Source organism: Pollicipes pollicipes, unplaced genomic scaffold (genome assembly GCF_011947565.3).
Source record: "Pollicipes pollicipes isolate AB1234 unplaced genomic scaffold, Ppol_2.1 Scaffold_516;HRSCAF=582_pilon_pilon_pilon, whole genome shotgun sequence".
Classification (NCBI taxonomy): domain Eukaryota; kingdom Metazoa; phylum Arthropoda; class Thecostraca; order Pollicipedomorpha; family Pollicipedidae; genus Pollicipes; species Pollicipes pollicipes.
Genome location: NW_023596631.1, coordinates 1 through 27,421, shown reverse-complemented (window position 1 = coordinate 27,421; position 27,421 = coordinate 1). Strand labels below are relative to the sequence as shown.

Sequence of the window (27,421 nt, the reverse complement as noted above, 5' to 3'; positions counted from 1 at the left end):
AATTTGGAAAGCAATCAATTCGTTGGCATATTATCGCGGTACTTCGTTGGATTTTCATCGTTAAGCCAACCAACTTATTTTGGTAAACCACGCCCGTTTAAAGCGTACTTAATTGAATAAACGAATTGTTTGTAGGCTGGATCATTAAACGTGTCTCACCAGGGGGAAGCATCCGAATTCAGCTGATAAGACAGCCCCCAGCCCCTGTCTTTGAGAGTAAAGGCATCTAGAATTCAGAATAAGTCCCGTTTGCAGGAGCGTGTGAAAAATCTGCAATTGGAGGAGGGAGGGGAATCAGTCAAATAAAATCACTGACGATGTAGGTTAGCGTGCCAGGGGCTGGAGATCTATATGCGCGCCTACCTGGAGCAGACATCAAATCAGTCTGCCTTATACATCAGTCATCAATTCCTTCAAAAAGTGAGAAGCATCACCGACACATACAATAAATAACGGAACCAAATACCGCGGAGAATCTCATCCATAGCCCACAATACCAAACAGCAGGCAACCCGCGTGCTTTCCACGATTACCACGCAGCTTCTGCCGAACAGCCAGCCACCTCCGATGCAACGAGCCGGGGATCAAAGTTTTGAATTATTTAATGTGCCTGCTGCCAAGAACGTGCTGACGCGGCAAAGTCTGTGTGCTCAAACAAAACGTTGTCCATATACATGCACAGTGGTTTAACTGGGCAACACTGAACGGCATGACGTCACTCGTCGACTGAGGTGGGCGAAATCCGTTCCGGTAGCCCTCTTTTGGGCAATATCCGAATCGTTAGGCGCAGGGCTACGAGGAAGTAGGACAGTATCTCAAACCGGGGATCTCACGCACGCTGGACTTCATGAACACTGGACTTTATGATTCTCTTCTGCCCGGTGGTTTTGGACGTTTTCTGGACCTTGTGAACGCTGTATGCTGCGGTTCTGGACTTAAACCACTGGACTTTATGAACTCTGGACGTTTCAATACGCATCCCAGAGGACTCTCCCCCTACCCCTGTGAGGAGACCCCATTTTTCCATGACGCCCTGGCACGGGAATAGAACCAATGTTTATGTACAAACGGACCGCGCTGACGCAGATCGGGCGTATCCCAGACCGTGACGTCACTACTGGCATATGCTGTCGGCGGTGGCCGATGCATTATAGCCTTTGTGGCGGATGTCTGGTACGTCATGGAGCATTGAAGCATACTAATTAACTTTTTAATATCGATTTCCTGGCACAGTTCCAATGTCTGCCTTTTCTCTCGCCGAACAGACCTCGAAAGCCGAAGTGTTGGTGATATGACTTTCAAATGCTACATCTCTTTCAGTAACACGATGGCTCAATAAATGCTGAGTCACGTTGCAAGGGCACTGACAAACCTAAACAAGGACAGAAGCGTACAAACTTGCCCACCTGTAAAGACAGAGGCCGAGCGGGTCACGCAGGAAGCATCAGCGTTTTGTGACATTTGCATGAGCCTTGTGCCACTCTCCGGTTTTATTAGCATGCCTCGTTTCCATTTCTTCCATCATTTTCACACGTCGGATCCATTACTCCGGGTGACATCTACGCAATAAAATCGTCAAGAAACACAATCAATTTATTACTAAAACCGAGATAAATACCGGCGTCATAAGACCGAACGTATATGACAAACACCAAGGCCACTAGAAGCATCAAACAACATGTTGCATAATCAAAACCGCACGTACGACAATTTGGCCATGTCGCGTCGAGAAAGTAAAACCGTGTAGCCGTTGTCCGCAGTGACCAAGCCGGAGGCAGCCGCGCGCCGAGCACACCACTGCAGCAGGGGTGTGCTCAGCACGCGCCCACGGCCGGCGCGTCGACAACCCGTCGGCGGACACTGCCTCTCACCGGCTCTGCCCGATCACGAGTACAGCGAACAGCCCTACTGGCCAGCCACGCCTCATGTGAGCCGGGTGACACATGTGGGCTTCGGAGACCCAGCACGTGCGGAGCCGGCCCAGAGATTGTGACCTGCAACGCGACCAGCGCCTTGCTTTCGCAGACCCACCCGTGAGGGGAAGGGAGGGGAGACGGTCGCACGTAGAACACACGCAATACTCAGGGGTCGCATCGGGCGGCACCTGCCTCCCGAGCGTGCCGACCCGCTCACAACCCGCGTCCGCTCGCGGACCGCGCCGTCTGCTCGGCTCTCCGAGCCACAGCCGCTGCCGGCAGTCCACCAGGGAAGAAGTCACCTGTCCTACACACAACGGAAGCGGTCCGCCGGGCGGCACGCGGCGCGAGCCACACTTGTACTTGCATAACACGCGGCGACTGTGAGATCGAGCCCCGCCCGCCGGGCCCTGCGCCCCTTAGGAGGGGCCGGCGCCGGAAGTGCCGTCGTACTGGGCCTTGTTCTTCAGCAGGAAGGTGGCCAGAAACTCGATCGGGTCCGGTGGCCTGCGGGTCAGGAGACTGACGTAAGTGGACGGGTGCGACCAGACTGGTGGGCTGTGTCACATGCTATGCAAAGATGTGCCATTGTTCTGGCAGCTTGGCTGTTGTTTCCTCCAGGAACGGAGGTACTGACCCACGGAGTCTGGGCGGAATAATCAAAAAATAATTTCGACTGCATGCAATAGCTAACCAGTAACGTAACTCCCAAGCATGGATCTCTATTCTCAGTGACCTTCACTCCACATCCGGCAGGATTTCTGGTCCATTTCACAGCCCCAAAAGGGTACATTTACCTCAACGGCCCACTCCCCGCACTGCATACCACTACATATCAGTTACCAGTTGTCGGTGCAAGGCAACAAAGTTCGGGAGAGCAAGCATTTGATTCTCACGCACCTAGCATGTAGCGTCACAACACACCACCTGACGCAACTACAGGCATCGCACCGCACCGCCCCACACACTGTGTGGCACCACACGGCACAGCACAGCACACCACACCACACCACACACCACACCGCACCGCACCGCACCGCACCGCACCGCACCGCACTGCACCAAACCACACCAACCGCACCGCACCGCACCCCACCCACCGCATCGTGCCGCACCACACCCCACCGACCACACCCGCACCACGTCCGCAATCGCAGCTAACACACATTCCGATCGTCAGCGGGGCAGCGCCGTCTGGGGGGGGGGGGGGGGCCGCCGGGCCGGCTCACCTCTCCTTGGCGAGCACAGAGAGAGCCTGCTGCAGGGCCGGCACCACCGTCTGATCGAGGTACTGGCGCGTCGGCAGCGACTGCAGGTCCAGCCGCGACTTCTTGGCGCCATTCTCGGCCGCCTTCTCGGCCGACACCGCCTTCTGCCGGCGCGGGTGCAGGAGCGGTCAGTATGGGGGCCAAGCCCTAGCATGCATTGCCAAAGGCAGGCCGGACAGAGCAATTTGAGTCAGCTTGGTGACAAGGATTTTTTGTCACTGAACTGGTAAAAAGAGTCTGTACTAAGAGTCTGAACTGGTAAAAATCACCCAATCAACACCAATATTTCATTCCTTCAAATTACCTTAACATTTCATTAAAAATCCTGTATTGTGTGCTGACACCCAATGAAAGCACAAACAGCCAACAGCAGAGCTCTTGACTGCTGAAACCCAATGCAAGCACAAACAGCCAACAGCAGAGTTCTTGACTACCATTGTGATGCTCCTAAAGCCTAATGTTAGGCTGAGAATGATTCAGACATGTATGCATCAAAAAGTACCTATGTGGGATGAGCTTTGGTTTGTAGGTGCACTGTGACTGCATGGAAAAGTTGAAGCGGGGATTGATGCCCTGTGACATGAAGACAGTTTGCTGGAGCTCATTGTTCACTGCTATGTTCAGCCTCCAGTTTCTTTGTGTTCGGACAATGGGGAACACTCATTGGAGGAATCTGCCTATTGCCAGATCACTTCAACATACAGGTCAGATTTTGAAGCAAAGTCCTGACCTTGTAATCAGTGCTGGTGGGACAAGGGATTGAAGGCAGCACAGTGAGCTAGGTGGTTGTGCACATCAGCAGAGGACTTGAATCAGCAATAGGCCAGTGCTTGAATAATGGGGATGAGTTGGCAACAGATTTTGGACACACAATGTGCTTTTAGAAGCAAGGATTACAAACATGCATAATGTGCCTGATAAGTTTAAAAAGCTTATGTACTTTCATAATATGACAATAAGTTTTCACATGACAATGACTCAAAAAACTGTAGCAGGTAATTATGTGGGCACCAAATTACCTTGGTATCAGTGTACAACACCTATCATGTTGAGTTAGACCTAAGTTAATTTCCTCACCTGGACACTTTCAGGGATGTTCAGGTCTGAATTTGCACCATTGCTCCCAACCATGGCTCAGCTATTTTGAAATGATCACCAAATATCTGAAAATATTGTGGAACATGTTAGAATGTTTTTTAGAAGGTATCACAGCAAATACATAACAAACAGATTTATGTTTATGATTGACTTGCAGTAAACAAATGCCTGAGCTTCAGTGCATGAGTATCTAGACATTGCTCCAATAATATACAGTATGAGCTTGAAATGCATCCATATATCTGCCTGAAACCTGAATGATATCACACAAAGTGTTTATTGCAAATGTTACATACATCTGCTTCTGAACTCAACTGAAATGCTCTTGAAGATGAGCAGTGCTCATTGCTATGTGCTCATTGAGCACTGCACAAAATAATGAGTACCATCGATATGATTTAGCATTACAATGAGGCTTAAGCAAAACCCCTTAGTCAATCAAAAGTTCCAAAACAGGGTACAAATTTCAACCAATATCACAGCAATACCATCAATAACATAAAATCATTTCATACATTACATCTCATAATGTCAAAGCTACACAATATCTCACCTGATAATTATGGTTAACTGTGAAATAGCAGAAACATAAGTCAGTATGTCCAATCACCAGAGACCAGTCATATCTTTGAACCTTTTGCATGCATACTTGTGCTTGGTGAGTGGTGAAATGTCAATTTTGCATTGAACTTATTTGGTATGCATCCCTGTTTTCACATAGTTAAAACAAAAAGAATGATCAGTTTACATCATTACTAGTGGTTCCACCTTCTTTATTTAAGCTCCTCAACATGCCTCTTAAGACATCAGGGTTAATTAAAAAAATTGGCTAGCATGGGATAACATAAGGACTTTTTACTGGCCTTTTAAGAATAGCAAATGAAACATTTTCCAACAAATTTCCATGGACTAAGAATATGCAATCAAATATCAAATATACCATTTACTTTATCCAGAACAATGCCATGGACCATAATACCAGATTTTTTTACATATGCAACTTCCATAAGTTAGTAACCTATGTTCTTGCTGACCAGCAACCAGACTTGGTCTGACTTAATAATAAAAACAGGACTGGATACTGGCTAATAGAAAGCCTTGGTACTGGCAATGTGTCAGAGTTCTCTACCAGATATATCAATCCAGCATGTTTGGCCGGCTGGAATGTGGGAGAGCAGACATGAAGTGTCACTTGACAGCTAAATAATGGATGGCTGTTTGAAAAAAAGAAATAAAAGAAATTTGACCAGCATATTGGATATAACCTCTGACACTGCAGCAGATACAATGAGCTCATGTTTAACAAAAGGGCACAGGGTGATCAAGCTGCCCACTGGATTGTAGATTCCCTCTGAAATGTTACATTATAAAGCATCCAGCTGCAAAGCTGCCAGTAGTAGCAGTAAGTCACAAAACAGTGCAAAGATTACACAAATTCGCAGCATAATGGAATAACCAGGAATAATTTATCATCACATGAGCCAAGCCCAGCACAACTCAGCAACAGTGAACAGCCTTCGAACGTGAAAACATGCTAAACACAAACAAAACACCGCATAATCTCCGAGAATAATGTACAATTACCGTAAAATCCCAACACTTCGTCGCACGCGTGAGGACGCTGCCCAACGTACTAGCCAAAATTGCCTCAGATTACGCGGAAAAAACAATCACAACAAGCGGGGCACGAGCGTCGCCCATGGACCAAGGTTGGGCGGGAAGAAGACTGAATGTTCGGTTCAGCATTTTGACAACCCATGCTCCGAGCTCACGGCACCGGTCGACATTAAACCTCTCCCATTCGATGTCGCGAAGTCCATTACGTACCTTAAAAAGACACGGTGACCTTCGGGCGGTTAGTCACCAACAATACTAACAATTGGAAAGAATTGCAGACGACCACTGCTCCTTACCTATGGAACCGGTTACCGTAAAAACTTCGAAACGCGATATGCCATAGTAGATATACTACCTTTTCCGGAATATGATGACTAGCGTGCCAGGTTGAAGGCCACCAAAAACGTTCCGAATCACCAAAATTGGCTGCAAACAATATTTGCCCTCAGGCCGATCGGCACAAAACAACTGCCAATCGACGTGCTACGTCAATTAATCTTCAGTCATTGGTTTACCCTGTCCAGAACGTGGTGTACTTGGGTCAGGTCAGACGTCATCAAAGACAGTCGAAGCCACCAAACATTATCCAGTAATGGGGGCTAAGCAAGGGGCTAAGCCCATTGGAGGATTGGGTCAACAGGTTTGACCGGCCGCTTAGTTCCTTCGTTGAAGACTGCCCTGCTGTTCGCGCCATTTCTGCAGCATTCCGAGTATCCGACCTTTTCACGTTTTATCTGCTCCTTAGCTTGCATAAGTACAGTGGGTGTAAACATACCCTATGAAAGGGAGCACTTACTTAGGTGGTCGGTAACTTTCAGAATTACAAGCTGCAATAGTCAATAGTCTCGCGCAGTTGCTGAGACCAGCTAGTGGGTGGCTTTTGTTGTCAACTTCTGTAAAGGACGTCCTACAGTACTAGTTTTGTACACAGTGCAAATTCACATGTGTTATTTTGTTTGCATGACAAGCCACAAGTTTAGGTTCCTGTTTTCACCAAGATCCAAAACCAAATGTTTGATGCTACCTTAATACCACCTTAACTCACAGTGTAATTAAACTGGCAAGACGTGAAATCATGAGGTAGCCAGCGTAGTTCATGATGCCATTTATCATCATCAAGGTGTGTACACACCATGTTAGTAAAGCATTACTGATATGCTGCATGGCATCAAATAAATGTAGTTTAACAATTCTGACAAAGGTGCCAATTTGATGCTTATGTTGCTCTCATTTTTCCTGCAGACCACTACCATGCTGTTTCACCTAGCAAGCAAGAGCTGCAGGCTTTTAAAGCCCTCTTGTTACTTGAGTTCTTTGGGCTGCAAACCATCCAGTTCAAGGGACTGTCATGATGTAGTAGATATTGCTGTTGTTGGTGGTGGTATTGTAGGTGCAGCATCTGCTTTGGAAATCAAGAAGAGGCATCCAGGTCTTCAAGTACTGATCCTGGAGAAGGAGTCTGAACTAGGTATTATTATTATATGTCCAGCTTAGAACATGTTTGCATGTGCATCATTTGTCAGTCATCATTTGCCAGCATTTTGTCTGACTTTGCCCTAGGGGCTAGGTAACATGCAAAAAACCCAGGCTGTCTGTTCACCTGTAAGCCTCAATCATTGGTAACAAAAAATGTCACTGGTTTTAACTACAAATGTAGCCATTCTTCCACTCTGCTTTTGCTTGAAATGGAATATCTTTAAAAGTATTGAGGCCTGGACAAGCTTCTTGTATAGTTTTCCTTTTGTAGAAATGTGACATTTACTGTGAATGATAACATCATCTTGCTTTATTAGCAGTTAAATTTGTGATATTGAGCAGGGTTTTGCCTGCAGCATTCCACCAGTCTGGACACAACAGTGGAGTACTCCATGCTGGAATTTACTACAAGCCAGGATCTCTTAAGGCAAAACTTTGTGTGAAAGGCATGCAAATGGCATATGCCTACTGTGATAAGAACAACATTCCATACAAAAAGGTAACATTATTGGATGATGATCCATATATTGATATCAATAATTAGGAAATAAGTGGCATAGTATTTGTGTGGCTATGTTATGCATACAAATCACATGAACTTGGGAAATCACACCATTGTGCAAAACCTTTGAATGTACTATGCATTTGCACTGGCAACAAACATGGTGATTCACTTTGCCTTATGGTTATTGGTCACATTGCATGTATCTTGATTTCAGGTTGGCAAGCTGATTGTAGCTGTTAACCAGAGTGAGGTGGCAAGTCTGGAGGATTTGTTCATCCGAGGACAGCAAAATGGTGTGCCTGACTTGAAAATGGTGGATGCTGATGGCATGCGAGAAATTGAACCATTTTGCAAGGTGAACAACCCATATCTGAAGTTCAACTATATGACTCACTGGTACAGCATTGTTACAAATGATCAGCTCATGATTCAGCTCAGGAAATTTATGTAGAGTTTGATTCAGCTCTTGGCTGAAAGCTGCATTTTTCCTGACATGCCAACTCAGGTCGCAGCTCACCCCAAAGCTACTGGCTCATGAGCTAATTCTTGACTCAGCTTGGGTCAAACTTAAGTCTGCTGGTATACCCCACCCTTGAGTTCATGCTTGACATGCTGTTGAACTGGCCAGTATACACCAGAAATGTCAGTCAAGGTGTGTGATGTCCACAGGGCGTGCGGGCCATCTGGTCGCCACACACGGGAATCGTGGACTGGGGCTTAGTGACACGGGAGTATGGCAGCGACTTCCAGAGGCATGGTGGCCATGTGCGGCTCAATGCAGAGGTTACCGGCTTCAGGGAGGCCGAGGCCGGCGCTGACCACCCGCTGCTGGTCGAGTGCAAGGGACAGGCAAGTGTAACTGTGGTAACGGCGGACACCCCGGCGGTTGCTTCACTTCATCGGCACTTGGCACTTTGTGTGAAGTGTGAGGATTCTCCCTGCACTGATGATTCTATTCTGATGATGTCATGATTGCACGATATAATTCTACCCCCATTGGTACTATCCCGTGTCATGTCTCCCAGATCCAAAATAACTGCAATGCTTCTGACCATCGGCTGAAAAATGGCACAAACTCTGAAATGCCGTGCTTTCAGGCTGCATAAACGTACCGTCCCCTACATACGTTCAGATCAGATTCGCCTCCTATTTGCACTACAGGGAAGTTCAGTGTGTACGAACGCGCGCGCATTGACATACGCTGCGCCGCTTCAGACTGTGTGGCCGGCCGGAGCGGTAACTGCTGTGCCACCTGACTCCGCCAGAGCCCGGTGCGCGCGCGGTTCGTGCTGACCTGCGGCGGCCTGCACGCCGACCGACTGGCTGCGCTCTCCGGCTGCCCGGCCGAGCCGCGTGTCGTACCCTTCCGGGGAGAGTACCTGCTGCTGCGGCCCGAGAAGGCGCATCTCGTGCGTGGCAATATCTACCCGGTCAGTGGCACAGCTTGTAGGTTTTTCGGGCCGGACGGACGGTATTGGGCTGGACGGACAGCCCGCGCAGCGCTCATGCAAGGAAATCAATGTGTTTGCTGCTCATGTTTGATGTCTGTCTGGTATGATTGACACGCTCAGATGACGGCCTTAATGTCATGTCATTTAGATGTCGACCAGATGCTTAGATATTCATGAGAGGATTGTATAGCATTTGGATGTAAATGAACCTTATGGACCCATAGTGTTATTCTTGATGTTATCTAAGAGTGTATGTGATATTAGAGCTTAAGTCTTGTAAATGTGGTGCTGTTAGCCCCATGTTTAGTGTCCATTTCTAAAGAATACACCATCTCGGATATCACTCGGCCCTGTGACCAACTGCGACCGGTGCCAGTCTCCCGCTGACCTACCCCCTCAACTGCAGGTGCCGAACCCGCGCTTCCCGTTCCTGGGTGTGCACTTCACGCCTCGCATGGACGGCGCCATCTGGCTCGGCCCCAACGCCGTGCTGGCTGCCAAGCGCGAGGGCTACCGGTGGGCTGACGTATCGTTCCGGGACCTTGCCGAGTCTCTGCGGTGAGCGGGCGCCGGCCCTGCGGCGGCGCTTCGGGCGCCGGCCGTGCGGTGGCGCTTCGGGCGGTGGCCGGGCGGTGGCGCTTCAGGCGGCGGCCCTGCGGTGGCGCTTCGGGCGCCGGCCCTGCGGTGGCGCTGCGGGCGCCGGCCCTGCGGCGGCGGCGCTTCGGGCGCCGGCCGTGCGGTGGCATTCGGGCGGTGGCCGGGCGGTGGCGCTTCGGGCGGCGGCCCTGCGGTGGCGCTTCGGGGCGCCGGCCCTGCGGCGGCGCTTCGGGCGCCGGCCCTGCGGCGACGCTTGGGCGCCGGCCCTGCGGCGGCGCTTCGGGCCGGCCCTGCGGTGGCACTGCCGGCGCCGGCCCCGCGGTGGCGCTGCCGGCGCCGGGAGATGTTATCCACCCCTTAGCAGATCTCATCAAGGGTCTGCTGACGCTACAACGGATCAGCAACAGAGCGAAGAGTAACCGCGACTCGTGTGTACATGTGTTTGGAACCAGCGACCGAAAATAGGTTCATTCATTGCCTAGCTGTTGGTTCCGAATATCGGTGCACCGCGCCCCTGCTTGCCGCGGGCTGGCATAGTATTGTCTTGCTTGCAGTTAGCTGGTGTAGTCTTGTCTTGCTTGCAGCATGATGACGTAGTCTTGTCTTGCCTGCAGCAGTCTGATAGTCTTGTCTTACTTGCAGCAGGCTGACACGGTGTTGCTTCTTTTCAGGTACCGGGGATTCCGCAAGATCGCACTTAGGAACCTGGGCTATGGCACAGGAGAGATCATGCGCTCTATTTTCATCCGGCTCCAGCTAGCCAGGCTCCGGCAGTACGTGCCTGATATCACTGCTGCCGACATCACTAGGTATGACGCCACGGCCAGAAAGTAGCCCAGCTGTCGTCAGGCTCGTTGTTCATTGGCCGTTGGAAGTATATTCCTCACCTGTGACGTCACGGCCCAAGCCCATTCTCTACTTGGCCTCGGGACGAATTAGATGGGTTTGTTAAATGTAATTGGTTCTGACATAACAACGCATAGTAACGGTCGATGGGCTGCTGACGGCCTTGGTAAGTCCGGTGAACAGGCAGGTCTCGATCGCTTGTAAATGATGTGATCGATAATCATGGTTAGCCACAGATCACTTGCTAATAACTGATGTGCCAATAATTTTGAAGTGCGCCATTCCTGCATGCTATATATCTCCACGGGGTTGAATCACCAGGTTGTATTTTGGCCATATTTTTCACTTTTGACCATATTTTGAGTTAAAGGTGTTCTTCATTGGTACGTATCTATGACGTCGCCTTTATGGGAAGAGCTTTTGCCGTAATTGAATGAGGAACTGGGCCCAGGTGTCCGACTCGACGACCAGTTATGTTGCCAAAGTCTCCCGTAGTCGTTCCAGCTTTCATGGTTACAACTTGTGGCATGCCACTACTTACTGGTTAGAAATGGCCGTGCACCTTATTCGTAAGCGAATGCTCTGTCGTTGAACGTGCTCTGTGGGCGTACAGGCTGTCCAAACTGCCGTTGCCTGTCCGACGGTCCGCCTCCACGCCCCCCAGGGGTCCGGCCGGGGTACGCGCGCAGGCGCTGGACGCCGACGGCAACTTGGTGGACGACTTTGTGTTCGACAGCGGCGAGACGGGTGTGTGGCGCCGCCTGCTGCACGTGCGCAACGCGCCCTCGCCGGCGGCCACCTCCTCCCTGGCCATCGCCGAGCTGATCGCCGACCGCGCGCAGCAGCAGTTCCAGCTGAGCTGAGCTGAGGGTGACAGCAGCTCCAGCTGAGCTAGGCTGAGCGCCGGCTTCAGCTGGCATGGGCTCGGCTCAACAGCAGAGTCTGTCGAGCCGGGTTGAGCTCAGCAGCAATGCCAGCGTAGCTGCGCCCAGCCGGGAGAACCCGGCTGTTATGCTGTGTTCAGCAACGGTCCCAGCTGGGTGGGGTTAACTGAGGATTACAGATAGTCTGGGCCGCTGAACAGCAGTGTCAGCTGAGATGTGCGGAGCTCGGCAGCTTGGGTACATGAACCTGCCAGATGTCAGCTCAGCATAGTGTCACTGCAGGAATTAGCTACATGAGATGATTTAGGTGGGATTTGCGGTAAGCTGAATTCAGCTGCAGACCTGAATGGGCTTGTTAGCAGCTACAGCTAGATGGTTTAGCGGAGATTAACCACTCAGCGTTGTGCCTAACACGCATAGCATTGGTAGCGTGTGCAGCGGTGGGGTGAGCTGGGCGAAAGTAGACGGTACTCTAGGCTACATTTAATGTGATATCCGGTGTCGGATACAACGGTGATGAAAGGTCCGGCCCGATGGATCAGTTGGTTAAAGCGTCTACCCTTCGATCCACTCAACCGTGGCGGTATGGGTCCAGGTCGCTTTGGGCACACGCTATATGTCCCTGACAGGTAGGGCCTGCGGCCGGTGGCAGCGGCCGCGCCAATGGTCATTTGACGTCAGAGGACAGGACGGACCGTGCCGGGCGTTGCCAGGGTAATAGATACCGGGCATTCCGGCACGTTAAACTTTCGCAGCCAGGTTGCGCTGATTTGGAATTGAGCTAGCAAATGGTAGGGGTCGGGGCCGGGTCAATCACCACTTAATGAGCTGTGATCCCAGCAATCCAGCCATTCGAAAGGTTCCGATTAAATCTTGAAAAATGAGGCCGGAGTGTCCCTGTTATTCCGGCCAGATGGCAGTGAAAATAGTGTGCTTGCCGCTGCGCAGGTTGATCACATTGAGCCAAACCGCAAGCATTCTGTCTTGTAAGTCGTTTACCACGGACACGATTACGTGTACAGCCTTTTACAAACTTCATGACTTTTAGGATAGACATGGTGGTCATGTGCTCTCGACATAAGGAGCAGAGAATACAGGGTTGCAAATCAAAGTAACTCTCATATCCTCAATACTCTGGGAGTATTCAGGTAGAAAGGATTACTACCGCCAGTTGATACATATGTATTTCGCTGATTGTTACCTGGTACCAGCATTGCCTGCGTTCTATTTAGAGCGGCAGGAGGGGGTACGGAGGGCCAGTTGCGGCGTTTTTTTTTCTTTTTTAGTACATTGTGCGACTGAACCTGGTTGCATCTTGTCTCCCAAATACGCTACGGAACATGGTAGAATTCGCCGTCGTGAATATTTTCTCATGACGTGGTTGGTGGTAGGCATGACCGTCCAGTCTTCATACTGGGTCGGGTTTGTTATGCTACTTTGTTGCGAGAACGGTCTACGTCAGGCGTCGTGCTCGCCGAAGTTGCAATACACCAGAGGCACTGATGATGGTATGGTGCGTTGCAGCCTGCCTTGGACCTTGCAATGGATCGATTCCAGCAGGCGGACCGGGCGAACCATAATATCGTTCTTTAATAGCACGTAAATTGGAAGCTTGCTACCGACACGGAAGCTGGGAAGCAGAATTATTTTGTATGTCACGATCTGATATTTGTAGCCAGCCACCCTTTGCGCCTCGGAAGACAACCAGGACAACATGCCCAGGTATCGGTCGCTGAAAGATACATTTTTGACGAATAACACATCGCAAGATGATAATTCGCTTATGAATGCACGTTGTTAGTTCAATGAAACACAAGTACATCTTCCAGTGAAGTCGGGCACTTTGCTGAGCAGGTAAGTTAACTTAAGACGACGTGCGGTATACGCCGACTTGCGACGTTCTGTCTTCGACTTTCGCCAATGCCGATGTAGTTTGTAGCCGTTTGTACTAGTACGCGTTTCACGCGATTGTCGCAATACCTGATCGTGGTTCAACACGCACGATCAGCAGTACCGCACACAAAAGAACGCTGTCGTGAACACCCACCATTTCAACACATCAGTCAAAATCGCCACACGTCGCCAAGTCTGCTTCGAACTTCATGGATCCCAGCGATCCCAACACATTCCAAGCGGGGCGTCACCAAACGTACGGTCAGCATGCGCGGTACCAACCACACCACACTTCACACCACAGCACGAGCGCAACTACACTGCCCCAGCCGCAGCCCCTCCAGAAAGGGCACCGCCGTGTCCGCTAGCTCGCACCCCTGACTGGTGCGTGCGGCGGCCTTACCGGGCGACGGCGCCCAGCCGGCTGAGCACGCCGGCCCGGCCGCCGCCCAGTCGGGCCCACACCCGACCGGGCCGCCGCCGAGACCACCCTGGCCGCGCCGGCGCCAGCTGCCGGTCGACTCGCTGCTGAAGACGTGGCCATGCGCGCCTTGACGCCGGCGGCCGGGCCGCGAGCCGCGGCGCCGAGCGAGGCTCGTGCGGCCGGCGAGCCGACGCGGGCGCGCGCGCTGGCCGCCGATAGCTCCCGGTCACTGGCCAACGTCGACGTCACTGCAGAGAAAAGGAGATGGGCTTAGAAGTGCCGTCTCGTGGGTGCGGATGGGGAATCAACCCCGCGCGCCTGTACATTTTGTGCACGGAATGTCTTTAAACAAATAAAACTATCAGCTTGTTTGAAACAAGTAAGACATCACGAAAGGTAGCCCAAGGGGGGCGAGATTGTTTACTTGTCACCGTCATTTTGATTCGGCATTACATATACTACGAAGTCTAAACCTTCGGCAGGTCACGGGTTGAGTCATAGGTGAACCCATTCGATTCGTCAGCACGAGTTCCCGCCAATAAGTTTGAAGCCCCACCTCTCCCGGTGGCGCCAGGTCTGCAGGCGGCCTGGCGTCGGCACTGACCTAGGGCGGGTTTGCGGCCGGGGTCGGGCCGCTCGGGCCGCTCGCCGGCGCCGCCCGGTTTCAGCACACCTCGGTACGTCAGGCCGGGGCCTGGTCGCGGCCCGGCCTCGGCTCAGAGACGAGTCGGACTCGATGGCGGGGCGTGCCGACCGCCGCCGCCTCGGCGTGCAGTGGCGCACGCTGGCAGCGCGGGTGGCGGTCAGAGGCGGTGAGCACGGTATCGGGCAGCACGCGCCGATGGTTCGCGAGTCATCAACAGTCTTCGTCGAGCAATGGTCGTCATGGCGAGATTGGATATCGGATGCACTATAGCAGAAGAGAACGAGGCGGCTCAGGCGGCTATTTGAGCTGAGTCCAACAGCAACCCGAATCCTAACAAGCTACAAAAAACTACCTTTATTCCAAACTAAATTACTGCAAAACAAAAATATTTCGTCCGCAAGCAAGGTCCTGTCACGTTGCATGCAGTTTCAGCCCACGAAGTCTTGCACGATTGTTCCCAACCGTTGGGTAGCGTTCAGTTTGACGATCAGACGGCTTCCCTCTAGATCCCGAGACATGTCACCGCCCCCAATTCAGTGCCCCAGTGCCCGAAGGCGGCGGTCGGCCCCGCACCTATGGTCCCAGGTCCCAGGGTTGCGGTGGTCTCACCTGCGTGGCGGCGGGCCCGCTCAGGCCGGTGATGTGGAAGCGCGTGCTGTCCGGGGTGGTGGACGTGACCTGACTGTCGGCGCCCAGCCGGTCAAATACCGTCTTTTTGCCATTCAGAGCTGCGGCGAGATCGGTATTCACCGAGTCAGGTCGACAGTGGTCAGCACAGCCGGACCCAGCGACGCCGGGATACAGACAGCTCTTGGCTGCGGTCGGGCTGGATGTGACTTACCGCCTTGTCCGGCGAACGGTGGTCGGTCGGCGTTATGTTTTTACAGAGTGACATAAACCATTCGCACCATAGTGCGAAGTGGCCTCAGCGGCCGAAGCGCTGGTCAGTACCAAAATTATCATCAGTAGCGGTAGCTGGAAACAAGACTAGATGCTTCTGGGTATGAAGGATACAGTGACATCTACCACAACTAGCACACATGTTGTAAGCGCAACCCGCGCATTTGTCGGCGCCTCGACAAACGGCCACTGCACAGTTTAAATATCCCCAACGTGATCGAACATGAGGAGTGAGTCATCTGTTTTTCCTTGTTTCTTTTTAGCTGTGTTTCATTACTCACACGAGTTGTCACGCATGTTAGATGACTACCCACTGACCTGACTTGGCCTGTGGTGTGCCCAGACGCCCCGAGGCCACGAGCCGCAACTTGGCAGGCGCCGGCTGGTCACCAGCGCTATGATCTGATGACAGACGGGTGTTTCCAGCATTAAACATTGCACAATGTGTATTGCAGATCGTTATACCTTTCCCTTCAGGTCCATTTACACTACATGAAATGTGTGACACCAAAGTCCATCCTTTAAATAATGAACAAATGAGCGGATGCATGATTGCAACCCATAGCGGCCATCACTGCATGTGAGGATGCACCAACGAACTCCACCAAGCCGATCTGACTTCACTAAGGCCAGCCACCATCACCAGCTGCTCACCATCAGCACCACCTCAACCCACTGCCATCGTCAGCTTTTCCTAGTGACCAGGCCCTCACCACACCGGCACAGCGCCGCCAGCCCGTTCCACGGGCCCTACCTAGTGGCCAGGCCCTCATCACACCGGCACAGCGCCGCCAGCCCGTTCCACGGGCCCTACCTAGTGGCCAGGCCCTCATCACACCGGCACAGCGCCGCCAGCCCGTTCCACGGGCCCTACCTAGTGGCCAGGCCCTCATCACACCGGCACAGCGCCGCCAGCCCGTTCCACGGGCCATCACCCACCGTCGTCAGCAAGGTCGGCGGCGCGCTTGCGGCGCGTGGTGGGCTCGGCCGGCTGCGACGCCGGCTCCTTGCGCACCAAGCGCTTCACCATGCGCGCCGCCGGCGACTCGACGCAGGCCGGCGCCGGCTTGGCGCGCGCCGCCGGCGGGTCGGGCGAGACGCGCCCGCCGGGGCCCATCTTGCGGGCAGTATACTCCTGCGGGGAGGTGGGCAGGGGAATGGGCTATACACCTCTGAGCAAGTGAAAGTCAGCGATACAAATGATGCACTTGCTGGAGAGTAAAAAGACTAGGTCCGTATCAACTCTGAATGCAAAGTATACTGCGTGAATATGAAGTCAGCAGTTATGAACTTGCGGCACAAATCAAGGGACACCATACTGCACAACATATGCACTTTTGGTGTACCATGCTACAGCATTTTTACCTGGTGTTGAGTAAGTCCAAGATCACTAATTCACATACAGTTACCAGGTGCAAGGTTAATGCCTGGTGTGGACATCACCAGTTGGTGTGGCTGGTGACATGCAAGTCAGCACAATGGCTGGTGTGGATCTGATTGCACTGCAACAATGATATATCTATTCATTATTGATTACCTGCTGGCTGACAGACTTGGCATGTTTCAATATAGCAATTACATCACCCAAAATGGTGATATTAAGATCCCTGAGGTAGTCCTTGTTGAGATCAGGCAGCATGTCCAGCCTCATCCTGTTGTCACTGAATGAGATTGCATATTCTGTGGCTACCCCTGCTGGTATGCTGGCATCCATGAAGAACTTAAGCCAAGTCTCTGCAACAGAATGGGAATAGTGCATACTTAGATGGTCATCGAGCAATTGGTATGTTCATGCCGATGTGCTCTGAACATACCAGTCCACAACATTCTACATGTCGCTGGCTAGCCATCACCAGTAAGCACATCACATTACGCCCCCAAGGGGGTTCAGTCCAGGTGGAGGTCCCTGGTGTCATGGTCCGCTGCCAGTGTCGAACAAGTCAGTACAACAGACAACAAATACAAAGTAGTATGTCACATTGTAGCAAGTCTACTGAACAGCTGTAAATGCCTGTTAGGAAATGGCTAATTTGAGGCCAATTATTTATACACCCCATAAATATTGGGATATAACTAGACTGCTGCCCTGAGCATGCTGATGATGTGGCATACATACATATACATTGGTATCTGCCGCGCCACCAGAGCCTTGGCAAGGGGAAGGCACAGGTTTTGACAAAGGGCAAAAAAATGCCGAGCATGGCACATTTATCAATGAGGCTGTTTTCTTTGACATTTTCATTTTTAACCTTCCAATCAACTGGAGAAATTATGCGTTAAACGACTGCATAACATAAATTGCCAGCGCTCTTCATTTAACAATGGTCCAGTGGACTCTTTCAAAACCGGTGGAAGTCAAAAGCTTTGTCAGAATCTTTATCTGGGCTGTAGAGATGTTACGGACCTCGCGGATGCAGATCGGGATGGGTCAACAATTTGTATTAATATCGTCAACCCATATTTGCTTTAAAAAGTTCAAAATTCAGTCGAACTGATAGCGATACAAATTATGCAACATATTTTTGAGCATGCGAGCTCGCAAATCATGGCAACAAAAACCTCGGTGCCGGGCGTTGCAGTCTCCACAAGCCGCGCAGCGTCGACCCCGTCGATAATACTAAGTAGTGACTAACGGGCAGACGCAAAGGATGCATTTGAAAGAAGTACCTTTGAACTCTGTATGACATCAAACCGTTCATGTAGAAGGTAGCTGGGCGTATATTTCACCTGTGCGAGTTTTAGACTGATGAATTGAGCGACTTGGTCTTTAGAGAAACGCGAAGAAGTGCTATGATCTGTTGGCAGAACTGGAAGAGCACAGGTACAATCTCTATTTTTTGTGCTACTGTAGCTGTTGATCTGTCCAGGAGACAGCCCCAAACCTGTAAAAAAAAAAACGCCCAGCCTAATCCTTGAACGGTACGAAAAAATTTTCTGAGACGTTTGGAGGCATTATTCCATGACGGTCGCTCTCGCGTGCACGGCACCGCCGCCTGGTGTTACTTGTAGCGGCCAATGCCGTCCGGTTTGACAGAAACTGTAACCCAGGCCATCGCTGTCCTCGCTTCTAGGACTGCGGGAATGCAGGCTCAAACCCTTGAATAATTTGTTTCATTAGTCAATTCAACAAAAGGAGACACGTTCCCTGGCAGACACGGGATGGTCTCATTTGTTTTTTGAACTTACATCGACACACTTAACTCAACACTAATGAGACCCCTTATTTTTGTCCGGGGAAAGGGGTCCCTTGAAGAGCACTGGGGGCATATTACTGTCCCCGGTCGAGGGTGAAGAGCTATCCCGTCCCACCGCGGGGTGTTTTCCGACCGTCATTCTGTGGATACGCGACAGGATCCCCGGCCGGTCCGGATGCCATTGGAGGGTAGATTATATTGGTCCTCTCCCTGACGCGGGAGGCCTTCTGACTCACGCAGACCACGGTTGATCCCGGTTCGATGCAGCAATCCTCACTGACGCAACATCCCTGACCGCCGCAGGTGGTCCAATAATTGGCACATAGCCTCTACCTCGGCTTAACGGGCCCATGCTGGAATTGGGTCGGAGAGCCCACCGTTTGGCACTGGGGGTCCTGACTGGCACAGGACCCTTCCACTGTCTCAATGTGAACAATCGTCGTACGCTTTCATGCTTCCTTGCACTGTCAGAACCTCAAGCGACGCAAGAGGCCCTCTATCCTCGGGGTCCCATCCCCGTCCCTGTTGAGCAAATCCTCCCGACTGACTTGAGGCTCGTTGCCGACACAGAATTTCTTGCTAAGCACTGCGCGCCCCTGAACGGCACAGCAGCTGACAATGTTGCAAGGGTCCTGACCAATGTGAATCGCGGGCCCGGCCGTGCCCCTTCCCAGGAATGCGGCCCCAGAGCTCAGACCGAAAAGGAGTCGACCACTCTGCGTTGGTGATCTCTGGCTGAAACAGAGGAAAGCTCTGTTTCAGGGTCCCCAATCGGTACAAGGGACCATGTAACTGACATTTGAGATCACAGCCCTGCGGGCGGGGGTCCCTAAAGTGACCTACAGCCAGCCCTTTCTGCCACTCAGCCTTCCAATAGGACCTTTGATCTCTGGTCTCAAGAGACTCTTCAGCCCCTGTTTGAGTCCATGCAAGGCACTGTGGCCCTCAACCAACACAGCAGCCACTTACAGTGTCAGGGACCCTGAACATTGGAAATCCCTGGCCTCACTCCTGCTTAGGAAGCACTCCTGCTCAAGGGCTCAGATGGATAGGGACCTGACTGGCACCATATCAGAGTCCTATGTAATAGGAACAGAGAACCCTAAAAAGAGCCCTTATGGAAGCCCTCTGACTGACATTTCAGGTTATGGCATTACAATTGGGGGGTGGGGTGAGCCTGGGTCCACTCACACCCTTTATCTTTAGTCCCAAGAGGCCCCTCCAGCTCCTCTTCGGATCTCCTCACAAAAAGCCGCTGACTGATGAAGGGCCAGTAGCCAACACATGACATCCTTTTTTACACTGCAGTACCCTGACAGACACACGGGCCTCAACCACTGTTTCAGGGACCCAGACTAATACAAATCTTCCCCCAGCCCAGCCTTGCACCTGCTCAGAAAATGGGCCTCCAGGATTCACACTGACAGAGAGCCAACTGTTTGGCTTTTGTGGTCTCTGGCTGACTTAGAAACCTGCATTGCCTGTGGGGTCCTCAAATGGTGCAAGAGGATCTCTGAATGATATTTCTGGTCAGACCTATAGGCCACAAATCTTTGCAACCTACAGCCAGTCATTCCAGCCCATATGACCTCTAACAGGCCTTTAGAAAGTTGCTTAGGTTGGGCCACCCTGGGCCCCTCTGGGCCTCTTTGAACAAAATATAAAGTGACATGTCATTAATGTACTCTGCCAAAAAGAAAATATACTCATTGCACATTGTGCATGGTGGCAGCTGCACCTAGGTGGTTGATGTAGTGTGTTAATACTATCATGCCACCATAATTACATTGCATCAATTTGAGAAAATAAGACATGGTATTCTGAAGCAGTAGCATACAAATCATGAATCACTGCATGTAACTATCCATGTAAATTTTGCTTGCAGGTTTTTACTTCAGTGACAACTGAAACAGCATCTGCTTGCTGTCATACCCAATACTGTATGACAAATTATTGCTCTCTAATTGGCAACACAGATGAAGAGACAACAGTCGCACAGATATACAAAAGGCCCTCAGTTCCCTTTTTGTCCTACCCATTTGTAGTTCTTACATCTTGAGTTCAAATTTTTAATTCACCGGGAGGTACTGAAAGACAATGCTGTAGTACTAAATGGCAATTCGATCGACAGCATTCAATATTCCGAGCAGAGCTCATCCTCAGAGACTTTCGCGAAAGCGCAGCCCAGCGCACAGCTTTAAGAACCAAGCGCAACGGTTCTGAATTAATTATACTCACTAATCGAGCTTTCATCCGCGTCCATTCTTCTTCTAGATAGCTGATAATTCGCTATCAATGCGGAAATATTACGGAAATTGCTACCCGACCGACACAACAGACCGCTTCCCGGCAACACTCGTGTAAAGGGCATCGACAGCGGTTACAACAGGATGTCGCGCCAAGAACGCCGTCATTTGATGCGGGCGTGATCAAGGCGGTATAAACCAAGCAGAGTACCGTCGCGGCTGTGCATTCGTCACCGAAGATCCTTTGTGACGTCAAGGGGGTACACCTAAAACGTCCGGGAGGCCCCAAATGTGGAAAGGGTAAGGACTAATCGCACACATTACAGCACGTTCGTTGGGTGGAATGATGAGTAAAATCAAGATAAATCTGAAAAAGGAGCAATTCAAGAACAGAGGCGGTAGTATAGGACCCAGGACGAAAGCTTTTCGAGGGCGATCCACCTCGTTTTACGCCAAAGAAGCGCTCGGCGTAATGAATTATCTCTGAATTAGAAACCGCCAGATGTTCTCAAAACTGCACCCCGGGTCATCAGTTCATTTTTTCAACACAGCTTCCGCCCTCCAGTAGCCACCCCGAGCGGATCCATCAAACATCTAGGCCCCAGATGGCACATAGATAGACACCGAACGGGAAGATCACCCGATGGGACAACATGGCCGCATACCGGTGTCGCACGACTGCGTATCGAGTGTACGCATATTTCTCACCTTCCTGACTGAGATGTTTGTTTATTCGTTCATTTAGGACATCAGCATCCCACAGGATGCCAGCGTGGAAGATGTGTTTTTTTTTCAGAACCGGTCGGGTATAACAACGGAAGAAGCCAAGGTGCCCCAAGCTCGTCGACAATACCCCCGACCCAGACCCGGTCAGGCACATCCGCGAGGCTCCATCTAACGGAACAGCCAAATCAATACGCACTGGGGCCTAGTGATTTGCCCGAGCTGGGCCCTGACGGCTGCTAGTTTCATGTTGCATAGGAAAATAATGACGAAAAGTACGGTCAACTGCACCTTTGCCCAGCAAATGGCGGATAAGGATTGTTTAAGTCTTAAGTCAGATACAGTCGAGCGCACCACAAGCATGTTTATAGCCTTTTGGCTACTCATCTTCCATGCTAGTAATATTCAAATCGGATCAATCAACATCGATAGTGCTTGTTTGACAACATGTTTGGCTTTAGTCAATACGACTGTCGGCCGTACATTGTCATCTTGTTAACGTGGAAGCAGGGGATAAACTTCAGCATGTCTATCGTCTCCGCCGTCGACTTCAGCACCCGGAGTGCAGCATGGATGATGCCGTCATCGAACGAGAACCCACGCATCGACCCTGCCAGCGTATTGTTTAAAGGCAGGGGATGTTCATGGTATGTTGAACGAATGCATAGATCTTCCAGCTGTTGGAGTGTAGTGCGGCAGTTTTGGCAACGCTAGGCAGTCCCTCCATCGACCCTTGACCAGTTGATGCTAGCTGACACGCTAAGCTGAGTGACGGAGTTACTATTGGCTGAAGATACCCTCCGTCTGGACGTGCTGCAGGTCCCAAGTACTCCGCAAGAGCTGAGACACCTGGCGCAGTATGCAAACGGTTCCCGACGCTAGTGCACTGTTAGCTTGGTGCTGTGGCATTGTATCTTCATCCGCCGATGCGTCAGGCGGCTTGCTCGCATCCCGGTGACCAAATTAAAGCCTGAGTGTGACAATAGCCCTAACAGTGAGAAAGGCACAGCGCCGGCTGCATGGCTTTTATGGACCCAAACAATGCGTAGCTTAGTCCACCTGCCAGTTGTTTAAATCTCTAGCACGTGCATCGGAAGTGCAGTTAAGTGTAGCATCCATTCCAATTCGAAATCACCCGTCACTTTGTCATTTTCTTACCAAGTTGGCACAGATTTAGGCTAAATGATCAAACAACTGCATGCAATTGTGGACCAAGCCACCATAGTACTCGCGACTCGAGGGGCGTTAAAATAAAGCTTGAAGAGCACTGACATCTGACTCTTTGCGGACATTCAGAATGTCTAGACCTAGCAAGCTAGCGCACAATGAGGCAAGGTGGAAGCTGAAGACATATTGTGTTGTTGCCCCGACCAACACAAGGGACCCTCTGACATTCGGGGTCCCGTCACTGTCCCAGTTTAGCAAATGTCCCTCTGGCCGACTCGGGGTCCCTTGTCGACACAGAACCCCCTGTTAGGTATCGTGGCCTCCTGGCAGACACCCTCATTGTTGCAGGGCCTCGACCCACCCTCATTGTTGCAGGGCCTCGATCAATGCAAATAGCGGGCTCGGCATTGCTCGTGCTTGGGAGATGGACCCAAGACATTTGAGCCCAGGGCTCTTCGAGCGGGAATGGGGGAATGCTCTTATTGTGACCTACGATCGCTTCTTTAGGCCCTTCGGCCCCATCAGCCTTCCTACCAGGCCCTTGATCTTTGCTCCTGAGGGGCCCTTTGGCACCTCTCACGACCTGCTTAAACAAAACCCGTGGCGGACTCGGGCCGCTTGCAGACACATGACCCCTGTTAGGCACTGTGGTCTCATGACCGATACAGGGGCAACTGTTCGAAAGACAAGCCAGTGCAAGTCGCGAGCCCCGGCGTTGGTTTTGCTTGAGAAATGGGTTTCCAGGTTTCAGAAAGAAACAAAGTGCATTGATCTGTGCTAATGGCCTGTGGCATTAGCGCATGCAGGGGGCACAGGAGAAACGCGCCCCCTGGGTCTGAGGGGCTCAAAGGCCCTCGGAACTTACGATTAATGACCCGATTTGACGACCAAAGAGCCCGAAAGGCCGGTCGGAGGTCCTTTTCAGGGGCCCCGGCCCGCAGGGCCGGGCACTCCAATGCCAACCAGAGCGCTCTGCGTGCTGATAAAGGGCCCACTGAGTCGATAAGAGCTTATATTTTGGTCAGACACCACCATTAACGCATTCGGTTCCTTGGTGGAATGGGTCTAAGAGCCCATTTCCCAAGCAGGGATGAAGCGGGAGCCAGCTATTTACATTGTTCGGAGCCCTACAGCCCGTAACAGGCCCCCTGTGTTGTCAAGGGGCCCGAGCCGGCCAGAGGCAGTGTCCGAGTGGGCCTGAAATGCTTGGAGGGTCCAACGGGTCCGACGATCAAGGGAGCGATTGGAAAGTCCAAGGACATAAAGGGCTGGTCGAAATCTTATTTAGCCCCCCTCCCCCCCCCCTGCGAAGACGGATCCTCAAATAACTTTCAGAGGGCCCTTTGCGCCGATCGGGGACCCACTGAGTCGATATAGGCCTTATGTCGGTGAGGTACCACCAGTACTACCATCAGTTTACACTGGCCGGGGCCCCGCATCTGTCAGGGATCCATAGCGCCTACAGAGGGTCCTGTGATCGCACGGCCCCCAAGCCGACCAAGGGGAGTATTCGATGGGGCCCGAAAAAAGGCCCGGTAAGCCCACCGGAACCGACGATCAAATGCCCGGTTAGAAGGCATAAGGACCCGAAGGACTGGCTGTAGGCTACATAAAGAATCACGGCCCGTAGGGAAAGGGACTTGAAATATCAGTCAGAGGTCTTCTTGCACCGCGTCAGGAAAACCTGAAACATGAGGGTGTTTGGTCGGTCAGAGACCATGAACACCGATCAGTCGGTTCCACGCCCGTCTGAGCCCTTGAGACCCATTTCCCAGGTAGAAACGAAGCCGGGGTCCGCTATTTGCAATGTTCGTGGTCTTTGACACAATGAGGGGCTCCTGTGTCGGTTAGAGGTCACAGTGCCTAACAGGGGTCCTGTGGCAGCAAGTGGCCCCGAGTTGGAGAGGTGGCTGAGGGAGTCCGAAGAGGGGCCGAATGATCTCTCGAGATCAAAGATCAAGGGCTCACTGGGATAGCTGAAGGGTCCGAAGGGCTGGCTGCAGCTCACATCATGCTCATAGAACCGTAATCTCAAATGTAGTAAGATGATCTCGTGCACCGACAGGGACCCTTGACGCAGAGCGTTCTTCTATTTCGGTCTGAGATAACGAACAACGAACGATCGGCTTCATGTCGGTCTGAGCTCTGGGGGCCTATTTCCCAAGCAGGAACAAGTCCGGACCCGCGATTTACATTATTATTGCTTCTCTATCGTTCAGGGGCACACAATGCCTTACAGGGTGTTCTGTGTCAATCAGGGGTTTCGAATCGGTCAGGGGAAGATTTGCTCAACCGGGACGTGGACGGGAGCCCGATTGACATAAGGCTTCTTACGTTGGTCAGGGCTCTCTGATATTTGAAGGAGACGTAAGAAATGGGTGTTGGCTCACATTAAGGCAATAGAAGAATCCTGCGCCAGTCGGAGCCCATTGTACAGAATGGTGGGCCCTGCAACCCTATTTCAGCATGGCCCCGTTAGCCCAACTGAAGCCTGTGTGCGAAGTATTTGATCACCTGCGGCGAGCAGGGATGTTGCTGCATCAATGACGGTCTCTGCGTTTATCCGGGGTTAACTGCGCGGCTTAGAAGGCTTCCCGCGTCAGGAAGCGGAACAATGCGATACGATGTATCACTCTAAAGGTATCGGGTCGGCCAGCGGATGTCACCCCGTGTCGACAGGATGACGACTGGAAAACACACCGCGGTGGGACGGAATGGCCCTTCAGACCTCGACCGTCAGCAACAATGTGCTCGGAAGTGTATTGCTCAAGAGAACCCCTCTACCGGAAAGAAATAATTGGTCTCATTAGTGTTGAATGGAGTGGGTCGACATGAATTGGCCCATGTTTCCCTACGAAACATTTATTTATGTGCATACATTTGAACGCAGAAGGCCATCCCATATTTCCCTGAGAGCGTTTCTTATTTTGCGGAATCGAGTAGTGAAACGAATGATATCAGATGTTTTGAGCCTGCGCGCCGGGTGTCGATAGTGCAGTTAACCACTGTGCGTCTCGGAAACCACAGGTGCGTGGTTCGATTCTCCGTGGCATTCGCCCTTCCCGCCAGGGTAAGAGGCTGGCGGCGCCACATAGCCCCAGCAGCTGACTGCGCCATAAAGTCCCAAGGACACGCCCGTAATCTCGGGGATCAAGGAAAGTGATGGCTTGGGTTGCAGTTTTCGTAAAACCAAACGGCGTTGACCGCTGTAAGTAACGCTAGGGGGCGGGCGCCGTGCACGCAACAATGACCGTTTGAAAATAGTGTTTCTGAATGTTTGTTTTTCCAAATTAATTTGTGCAGTGAAAAGATTACACTGGGCCAATCCTTTTTACAACTTTGAGAGGCTGTTATCTGGAGAGATTGACAGTAATAGCAACACGGAAAAAACATTTACTCCTCCAGTTCCACCACCAGATTCCAGCACCAGTTTGCGGCGCTGTAGACCAATACGTTATTGGTATCAGTCTAAAAACCACACAGATGAAATATACGCTCGGAAGGTCTCTAAATCTACGATTTGGTGTCCAAAAACGCTCAAAGGTCCTTCTTTCAACCGCATCACCATTTTCGTCCACCTGTTGGCCACGGCCGAATGTTGGCCGCGGGGTCGACACTGCCCAGCATGCGAGCGCGCGTGCTCAATACACACACACACACACACACACCACACACACACACCCAACACACACACACACACACACACACACACCACACACACACACACACACACACAACACCCACACACACACCACACACCACACACCACACACACACACACACACACACACACACACACACCACACACACACAACACCACACACACACACACACACACACACACCACACCCACACACACACACCACACCACACACACCACACCACACCACACACCACACCACACCCAACCACCGCACACCACACCACACGCACACCACACTCACACCACACTCGCACGCCACGCTCACTCCACGCCACTCGCACACCCACGCCACGCCACGCCACGCGCACGCACGCGCACGCCACTCGCACGCGCACGCACGCTCACACACACACACCACACACACCACACACACACACACACCACACACACACACACACACCCACACACACACCACACACACACACACACACACACACCGCCGCGCTCGCGCGCGTGCACGCACGCACGCACATACGCACACATACACATATATACATGCGGTATACATATATATATATATATTATATATATATATATATATATATGCATACATAATGTCTAATAAATCATGCTCTAATTAACAGATGGGCCATATCTGATGATTTTGTAGGGGGTCTTTTACCACCGGTGAGCCTTTTGTCAACCCTGTGCCCCCCTTGCCAAGGTTTTGGCTGCGCCCCTACTCCCAGGCACTATACGCGCGTCAAATTGGAACCATATTTATTCATATTAACGGTCTACTTCTATGTGTTTGGAAATTGGCGCTGATGTGAATCTTAACTTCCTGATCCTTCCGGCAAAAGTACAAGTTGACACGCCCAAAAATAAGCAAATTGTAGCAGGTCAAAATGTTTAGGTGAAAATCGG

At 51.5% G+C, this 27,421-nt stretch overlaps 3 protein-coding genes across 17 annotated transcripts; 1 reads left to right on the top strand and 2 right to left on the bottom strand.

The window, feature by feature from the left end:
* Positions 1-1,567: 1,567 nt before the first annotated feature.
* Positions 1,568-6,433, bottom strand: LOC119101964 (protein dpy-30 homolog). 10 transcript variants are annotated; one of them, XM_037225369.1, is made up of 5 exons: positions 6,255-6,292; positions 4,836-4,852; positions 4,262-4,347; positions 3,146-3,288; positions 1,568-2,423 (listed from the first exon to the last, which is right to left on the bottom strand). In XM_037225369.1, exons 3-5 carry the CDS (start codon positions 4,313-4,315, stop codon positions 2,336-2,338), a joined length of 285 nt encoding a protein of 94 aa, XP_037081264.1. In that variant the 5' UTR covers positions 4,316-4,347; positions 4,836-4,852; positions 6,255-6,292; the 3' UTR covers positions 1,568-2,335. The 10 variants fall into 10 exon arrangements, with proteins under 10 accessions (XP_037081264.1, XP_037081263.1, XP_037081266.1 ...); XM_037225368.1 differs by having other exon boundaries at positions 6,196-6,264; XM_037225371.1 differs by lacking the exon at positions 6,255-6,292 and adding an exon at positions 6,110-6,144.
* On the top strand, positions 6,312-13,162 carry LOC119101963 (L-2-hydroxyglutarate dehydrogenase, mitochondrial). Of its 6 annotated transcripts, none has more exons than XM_037225363.1 (9): positions 6,312-6,439; positions 7,142-7,367; positions 7,732-7,874; positions 8,095-8,235; positions 8,550-8,729; positions 9,146-9,310; positions 9,738-9,889; positions 10,600-10,737; positions 11,439-13,162. In XM_037225363.1, exons 2-9 carry the CDS (start codon positions 7,151-7,153, stop codon positions 11,635-11,637), a joined length of 1,335 nt encoding a protein of 444 aa, XP_037081258.1. In that variant the 5' UTR covers positions 6,312-6,439; positions 7,142-7,150; the 3' UTR covers positions 11,638-13,162. The 6 variants fall into 6 exon arrangements, with proteins under 6 accessions (XP_037081258.1, XP_037081254.1, XP_037081252.1 ...); XM_037225359.1 differs by having other exon boundaries at positions 6,312-6,444; XM_037225357.1 differs by having other exon boundaries at positions 6,415-6,539.
* Positions 13,163-14,657: 1,495 nt separating this feature from the next.
* On the bottom strand, positions 14,658-21,038 carry LOC119101962 (uncharacterized protein C19orf47-like). Its single transcript, XM_037225356.1, has 6 exons — positions 20,954-21,038; positions 17,059-17,255; positions 16,461-16,656; positions 15,840-15,923; positions 15,231-15,349; positions 14,658-14,759 (listed from the first exon to the last, which is right to left on the bottom strand). The coding sequence occupies exons 1-6, from the start codon at positions 20,976-20,978 to the stop codon at positions 14,658-14,660; spliced, it is 723 nt and encodes a 240-aa protein (XP_037081251.1). The 5' UTR covers positions 20,979-21,038.
* Between the last annotated feature and the right edge of the window lie 6,383 nt (positions 21,039-27,421).

Coding starts and splice junctions, on each gene's coding strand:
- LOC119101964 (XM_037225373.1), bottom strand. CDS start 4,315: ATGGTTGGGAGCAATGGTGCAAATTCAGACCTGAACATCCCTGAAAGT. Junction 3,289..4,261: donor ACATCCCTGAAAGTGTCCAG/GTGAGGAAATTA, acceptor CCGCGCCGGCAG/AAGGCGGTGTCGGCCGAGAA. Junction 2,424..3,145: donor TCTGTGCTCGCCAAGGAGAG/GTGAGCCGGCCC, acceptor CCTGACCCGCAG/GCCACCGGACCCGATCGAGT.
- LOC119101963 (XM_037225357.1), top strand. CDS start 6,492: ATGGGGGCTAAGCAAGGGGCTAAGCCCATTGGAGGATTGGGTCAACAG. Junction 7,368..7,731: donor GGAGAAGGAGTCTGAACTAG/GTATTATTATTA, acceptor TTTTGCCTGCAG/CATTCCACCAGTCTGGACAC. Junction 8,236..8,549: donor AAATTGAACCATTTTGCAAG/GTGAACAACCCA, acceptor TGATGTCCACAG/GGCGTGCGGGCCATCTGGTC.
- LOC119101962 (XM_037225356.1), bottom strand. CDS start 20,978: ATGGACGCGGATGAAAGCTCGATTA. Junction 16,657..17,058: donor CCAAGTCTGTCAGCCAGCAG/GTAATCAATAAT, acceptor ACCTCCCCGCAG/GAGTATACTGCCCGCAAGAT. Junction 15,924..16,460: donor CGCCGACCTTGCTGACGACG/GTGGGTGATGGC, acceptor GTCTGTCATCAG/ATCATAGCGCTGGTGACCAG.